Raw genomic sequence first — 7,995 nt, 5'->3', positions numbered from 1 at the left:
ATATTTGTTTTGTTTAAATGTTTTTTTCTATGAATACAATAAAAAGTAATGCTTATTAAAAAAAGTTAGTTTCTTCTACTAATTATTAAATTAGATCATCAAATCTATTTTTTATTTTTTTTTAAATTATGTTTTGTTTCTGAAAATAAATAAGAAATTGTTAGGATGAAAACAGCCTATACCGAACTATTTGTCAAACTACTAGTAGCATATAAAATATTTAGCTCTCCAAATTGGGCCAAACATCATATTGGTCCACAACTAAGATTCAAGTCAACTGAGCCCACAGGCTCAACACAAAAGTTTCCAAACTGTTTCTTGTTCGATACATGAAGTTATTACTCCTAACGATTGTGCAGAAGAAATCATGAAACCCTAAACACACCAACTATTGAGTCTCGATTTTTGTTGAGCACAGTAACGGCAGAGGTAAGATTACCGGCAAGCATCTCTTCTTTTTTCTTAACTGCCCTAATTATATTTGTACCGTTTATTTATTTTATCGTTAAATCATGTCAGACCATCTTCCATCAGACCTTATTGATGCAGTTCTAACTTTTCTACCATCTAAATCTCTAGGCCGTTTCAAATCCGTTTCTAAACGATGGTACTCATTCATTTCCAGTCCCGATTTTATCAAAACCCATATTCGTAGTTACACCCAAAAAAACCCTAACCCAACTCACATGATTTTAGCTCCTGAAGATGACGATTTTCTCTACTCAGTCGGTCTAAAACAACTCAACACCCAAATCTCACCTGTAATGGTAGCTGCTAAACGCCTGAATTTTCTACACGAACCATGGCTTCTGATACTAGGCTCTTGCAACGGACTACTTTTAGCCTATGATATACATGAAAACCTCTATTTAATCAATCCAACCACACGAAAGTCATTGAAAGTTCCAGATTCTGGTGAAGACCGTATTAGTTTAACACATGGATATGGATTTGGTTATGATTCTTCTAAGGATGATTATAAAGTAATCTCCATTTCTTCTAAAAGCGTTTTAGATTCTGACCTTAATTGCAGCTCTGTACTCGTGTATAGTTTGCGTAACAATTCATGGAACAAGTTGCCTAATATGCCTTACCTACTACTTGATCATTATGATCCATATCCAGGGATACTCCTTAACGATTATCTTCACTGGGTTACAAGACCTAGACACTCGCCATTGACTATTGTCGCCTTTAGTTTAGCTGATGAAAAATTTCATGAAATCGAGTTGCCTGATTTAGTTAATTTTGACATAGCTTTCTCTTTCCAACTCTATGCTTTTGGTGGGAAATTATTTATTGTTTTGTGTTATGAGGTGCCCTATCCTGAATTCCATTATGAATTGTGGGTAATGGAGGAGTATGGGGTTCCTAAGTCTTGGAAGAAACTTTGTGTCTTTCAAAATGATATAGATCTAACTAATGAGTTCATTGGTCAAGTCAGCAACTGGGATATTTTGTCGGGTAACTATAAGGCAGATGCGATTCGCATATACAATATGGATGAAAGAAGATGCGCTAGTGTGAAAATTGAAGGGTGCCCAGAAGGACCCATGGTTTATGGTACGTATGTTGAAACCCTTGAATCACTTGAACGTTTTCACTAGAACAATAGTTGTTTTATTTTATGTGTACGGGTGCAAATTACAACTAAGTTAGATGGAAACATGCTCTAGATACAGTTTTTTTTTTTTATTTTTTTTTTTTAAAGATATGGTGTTTGCAGTTCTATGACGTATGATAGTTGATTATAAAGTAGATGTTTGGTTAAAATTAATATATAGATTGCACATTTAGTTTTAGACTGTATGAAAGTTGCATTAGTAATATGGTCGATGATCCTTAATTTTAAAGAGACCTGAATTTCCAATTAAAGTTAACTGCAGCACATTAAAGTTATCAACCATATCGATCTGCCATCAAACTTTCTTTCAAGGTATTCACTTTTTTTTTTTTTTTTTCTTTTCAATTTTGTGTTTAGTGCATGAATTTCATATGTTGTGTCTGTTCTGATACATCAAAATCTGTTGCTAACCTGTAATGTCAAGTATTAACATTTTACGGGTAAGGTATATGTGCATGGCTGCCTGATTTTGCGTCTAGAACATTGAGATACTACATCGTATAGCAATTTTTTTTAGGTGTTCAGTCTTTTCCTATACATAAAAATATGTGTTGATAACCTGAAGTGTCAAACATTAATATTTTATGGGTAAGGTTTATGTATATGGCTGTTATAAGTGTACCTAATCTTGTGTGTAGAACCTTGACATACTACACCCTTTAGCATTTTTCTTTAAGTTTTGTGTCTTTTCCGAATAATGCCTTTTCTCTCTCTCACTATTATGCATTGACAAATTTCTTTGATTTGAACAACTTTTTAAAATCGACTTCCACGTATGAAGTGTAGATTAACAATTATTATCGATTCTGTTTCTTTGAGATTGTGAAATTGTCACTACTAAATATAGCTTGTACATACAGTAGTTAATTAAGGATGAAAAAGTAAACATTTTCTATGCAGTTTGTCAACTTAGGGACCTGCAGTTTCTATTAACATAATTATGTAAATAAATTTATCCAAATATAACTTTTATCCAAAAAGGTTTGACCAAGGCCTGCATCAAAAGCTAGAGTGTTCCGGTACGTTCTAGAACCCCGAGTAGATCTAACATTATGTTTTATTGATGTGTATTGCTTTGTTTGTTCATTTTTGGAGGATTTCGAATACAGGGTATTCAACATTTCTCCTCATAACTATTTGGCTTCAAAATATGCCAAATCCTGCACATAACATTATTTAATTTTTACAGAGTGTAATTATACTTCGGCAACTCACCACATATTTACAATATTACCTCTAATGGAAAAAGGGGTTTAGTAGAAGAAGCATATAAGTGAGTGAGGAGGCTCAACTACCTTAGTTGGACTCCATTTGTTTGTTGGTTTTAGTGTGTGTAGATTAGAGGTTATGGTATAACGTTTTCTCTATTATAATTGTAATTGTAATGTAAACCATCTTCGTTGCGTTAAATTGAACATTTCAGCAGCTCTTTTTGTAACTTATAAAACCATAGGAAAATGACATTTACCACCAAAGCTCTTTGCACAAACAGCATAAGACAAATCACAATTGTGTGTGTAACATTCAAGTGTGACAACATAGCAAACAATATGATATAGAATCACACACTAAAAAAACACAATGACAGTAAAAGGCGACATCAAAAACGAAGGTGTAACATGCATTAAATATATATAAAAAAAGGCTTTTATAGAATGTGATTCTTGTGTGCACATGTTATTTTTTCCTGCTTTTTAATTCCAATTATTATAACTATTCCAATACATTTGGAAGAAACCTGGTAACTGAAACTTTGCAGAAGATGATGTACATAAAGAAAGGGTACAAAAAATTACTTGCAGATATTGAAAGATTGGCCTTTAACATGTTATCTCATTGTGGTTTCCGATTATATTATTCTGAAAAACATGGCAGAAAATGGTAAATGCAGAGACAATGTACTAAAGAAAAGAATACAGAAACTTACTTGCAGATGATGTACAAAATTGGGCAGTTTATACGGAGTTAGGCTGTTTGTTAGGGCTAAGGTCATTAGTTATAGCTAGTGTGTTAATAGACTTTCGTTTCCATTGTTGTTGTATTTTTTTTTTTTTAACGGCGATTCACCCGATGGGGACTAAACCACCCATTGCGATCATCTCCCGTTTCGACTATGCCGATGCAGCGATAATAACTCCGCCCCCTATCGCTGCCCGGGAGGAAACCTTGAAACCGATCCAAGGGCACGACTAAGTAAAACCCCCTCCCCTTTACCCCCCAAACGATATGGGAAAGATGCCATGAGTGGATACTTCATGGCAAAGATGAAATTATATTTTTAATATGTAGCCAACAGGGGTCGAACTCCTGACCTCCCCTAAAGGAGGCATGCCACCAACCGTTGGACCACATCTGTTGTATTTAATTAGACAAATATACACCGATAGTCCTTGTGGTTTGTTAAAAATACATGTTTAGTCCAACTTGAATTTTTAACATTTTTAGTCCAGTAGTATGGACTAATTCCACGGATAGTCCAAATCCGTTACCACTGTGAACTTGTCACCGTTAACCCCAATCATGTGCCAAGCACACGAGGGTACTTTTGTCATTTTACCCTAGTTTAAACTATCCGTGCAATTTCGTCATTCAACCTCATCTTCCCCAATTTAAACCCAATCATAATCACCTAATCCTTTTACATATTAAACACAAAATATATTAGAACTCGGCCACCATCGAGCACCATTCTTTTTACCTAATAAACACCTAATCTTTTTACGTGAAATCAAAATAACGATTCTAACATATATAGTTCAGCACCACCGCTGAGCACCATTGTAACATGGGGTTGCTACACAAGTTTTTTGCTATAATTTATTGAAGGGGCATTATAGGAAAATATCAACAAAAGTGTGGATCTATTAAAATCATGTTTGGAAATATCATCTACCTTCGAACATGTATAGTTCAGCACCACCACCATCGCTACTAAATCCATCCAGCACCACCGTCGACAAAGTCATGCGTGTCGAAAAAATAGTTCAGGCGTCCGAGGCTTCGCCCCATCCGGTTTCAAATTTGAAATCGTCACTCCGGCCAAATCCAACTGGAGATGATCATCTCCGGCCAATGTTCTTGAAGCTGATATTTAACAATCGAAAGTGCTGATTGTACTCATGGAAAAAAAATCCTAAATTCCATCATCGCCGCTTCTATACACCACCATCTCGTACACATGAGTGAAGGCTACCAAATTTCGGCGAGTAGGTGACGGTTTGTACATCGGCGACACCATGTTGGTGACTGTTTGCAACGGCAAGTCAAAGGTGCAATTAGATTAATTTTAGGGTTTTTAATTTTAGAGTTTTTAATTTTCTTATTGTTATTGTTGGGTACTTGGGTTGAACCTTGACAAGAATGTGGAAAGTGTTGTTGAATGTCTGTATATATTTTAAGACTTAAGATATAATATATATTAAAGTGAAATAGAAGTTTTGCAAGGGTGATTGCTATAAACTCGATGTTCCATGAGATCTTGCATCAAAATTGTGAGGAATAAACTGCTGAAAAGAAGCAAGCTTACTTATTCGGTGCAAACGGTTCCTCATCAGTCCGTTTCACAATTGCAACACACTCATACCTACTATTTCTAAAATAATACGCACCAATGCACCACTAAGTCCACTTTGAACTGGGAATATTCTTGATTGATCTGGGAGGACGAAGATAAGAGGATTTTTTTTTTTTTTTTTTTTTTTTTTTTTTTTTTTTTTTTTGAACGGCACGTTAGCTTCGCAGGTTAGTGGTTAGCACACACGCAGTCAGAGGAGGAAACCGGAATCCGTAACCAGAGGGCAGAGAGACCGAGGTCTCACAGGTTAGGGATCGGGGAAAACCCCCTTGTCAAGACTTAATAGAGTAGTAAAAGGACAAAAATACCTTCACATGCTTAGCACATGCCAAGACTTAATAGAGTAATTTTAACGTCTGTGAGTTTCTGAATTATCCGTGGAATTAGTACATATTACTGGACTAAAATGGTAAAAAAATCAAGTTTAGACTAAACGTGTGTTTTTTGTCAAACCACAAGGACTATCCATGTATCCGTCCAGCACCACCATCGCTACTAAATTATTATAGATATATTATTATATTACTATTAATATTGATATTATATATATATATATATATATATATATATATATATATATATATATATATATATATATATATATATATATATGGCGAAAAACGTATTTTAATAAATAAAGAAAAATAGGTCCGATGATCTATGGCGTTACAAGATTTGTTACATTGACGGATATGAATTTGTAAGTCTTTATCCTATTACAATTACATTAGAAAAACAATACTCAAGACAACCCCGAGACAACCACAATCGATGATTAGAAGTTGATGCTTCCTTGAGGTAACCGCTGCCTAGACCTACAAATCCTGAAAAAAGTCCTCACCTGAATCGTAGTCAGCAACGACAAACAACAATCCACGAGCCCACCCACCAAACGGCAACAACCCCCAACAGATAACACTAAACCCAAATCGATCGTCGGGCAACCCATGAACACCCACCTCGAGATCGTATCAACCAGCAACTCAAATCATAATCCCGTTAGTCAACACAACCAAGCAAACCCAACAATCAGCTTGGAAACTGTGACGACCCGGAGATTTTTGACTAAATTTAAACTTAAATCTTATATGATTTCGACAAAATGAGCAAAGTCTGTATTGTTGAGTTTTAAAAATTCTAAACTGTTTACATAGATTCAATTACCCTTTAACTATTCCCGACGATTCACGAACTATTGTTTGTAAATAAATATGTATATGTATATAAATGTATGTAGATGTAACAAATTAAAATTTAAAATATAAATTTATCATTAGAGTTAATTATGTAAAATAGTATACCAAATAATTAAATTGCTTTTAAAATAAATATCTATACAAATATATATATATATATATATATATATATATATATATATATATATATATATATATATATATATATATATATATATATATATATATATATATATATATATATATATATATGATTCTATACAAAAAAAAAAAAATTAAGATTGTATGTATATTATAGTATATAAAATGTATAACTATTAAATGGCATATATAGAAATTGAAACATACAAATTATTGTTATTAGTATTGTTATTAAATAATATTATTAATAGTTATTATATTAACATTATTATTAATCTCATTATTATTAATAACAGATTTGATACATGTAAATTATCCTTATTATTGTTGTCATTATTTGTATCATTATTATTAATAGTAAAGTTATAATCCTAGTTATTATTGTCATTATTCTTATTATTCTTTATATGATATTAATATCATCAATATAATTATTATTTCTATTATTATTATTATTAGTCCCATTGTTATTATTAATATTAACGTTTATATTATTAATAACATTATGTTTCCATAATATATAGAATACAGATATATTCGAATATACAAAATATTATACAGATATATATACCAATTATATATATACAGTTATATAAATACATAATTACATTAGATACACAAATAAATACTGTAAAGGGAGCATCCAGCTACCCATCGACTTCATACTGTAGTAAATTGTTTATCTGTCAATTTATCGTACAAATCAGTGCTGGATTTTAGGAACAAATCCAAATTCTGTTAACATTCATTATCTCCTTTTATTTTTTATTTTTTGTATTCTTCCTCTTGGCTAAATATTCTGTCAACTTTAAAATTTCTAATAAGTTTAACCAAATTCAATAAATGATACCAGACGACCATACACCATCAACCTTCATGTACAACTAAACTACCTCATCACCATTTTCTTTAAGCACGATACACTATTACTCCTTGCTCGTTGTTGCTACCCTTCGAGAACCACCATCATCCATCATAGAACACCACTCAAACCGCCACCAAACTAAATCGTGTCTTGTTGTATCTACCTTTGAACTTCGGCATGTATCACTATAACCACAAACCCATATGTCGAGAACAATCACACAAACATCACAAATTTTTTTTTTTGTTGATTATCAAACCACCACCATTATCATCATTTCTTTTCCATTTTCGTTTTTGTTTTTGAGCAACGAACAAGACAACTAAACCGGTGCCACCTTCACAATCAAAACCACCAACAAAACGTCACCATGAGCTGTTATAGCAAACTTTAACTGCTATTAATCTTTTGTTTCTACTTTACGTCCGAACCAAGAACAATCTTCGAATATCATCTATAAAACTGCATCTTTATTTTCGTTGTTTTCTGTTTCTTTCTGCGAAAAACCAAAAATCTCACCATAACTATCACCAACACTCGACAATATACAACTCCTAAACGATGGTTCAATTCATCGATCACCATCTTTTGATTT

The 7,995-nt window shown here is 32.9% G+C and overlaps 1 protein-coding gene across 2 annotated transcripts; it reads left to right on the top strand.

The window, feature by feature from the left end:
• Positions 1–366: 366 nt before the first annotated feature.
• Positions 367–1,672, top strand: LOC139892078 (F-box/kelch-repeat protein At3g06240-like). 2 transcript variants are annotated; one of them, XM_071875112.1, is made up of 2 exons: positions 367–429; positions 580–1,672. In XM_071875112.1, exon 2 carries the CDS (start codon positions 687–689, stop codon positions 1,605–1,607), a length of 921 nt encoding a protein of 306 aa, XP_071731213.1. In that variant the 5' UTR covers positions 367–429; positions 580–686; the 3' UTR covers positions 1,608–1,672. The 2 variants fall into 2 exon arrangements, with proteins under 2 accessions (XP_071731213.1, XP_071731212.1); XM_071875111.1 differs by having other exon boundaries at positions 422–1,672.
• Positions 1,673–7,995: the final 6,323 nt, after the last annotated feature.

Source organism: Rutidosis leptorrhynchoides, chromosome 2 (genome assembly GCF_046630445.1).
Source record: "Rutidosis leptorrhynchoides isolate AG116_Rl617_1_P2 chromosome 2, CSIRO_AGI_Rlap_v1, whole genome shotgun sequence".
Classification (NCBI taxonomy): domain Eukaryota; kingdom Viridiplantae; phylum Streptophyta; class Magnoliopsida; order Asterales; family Asteraceae; genus Rutidosis; species Rutidosis leptorrhynchoides.
The sequence above is the reverse complement of the archived record's forward strand: the minus strand, read 5'-3'. Positions and strand labels throughout refer to the sequence as shown.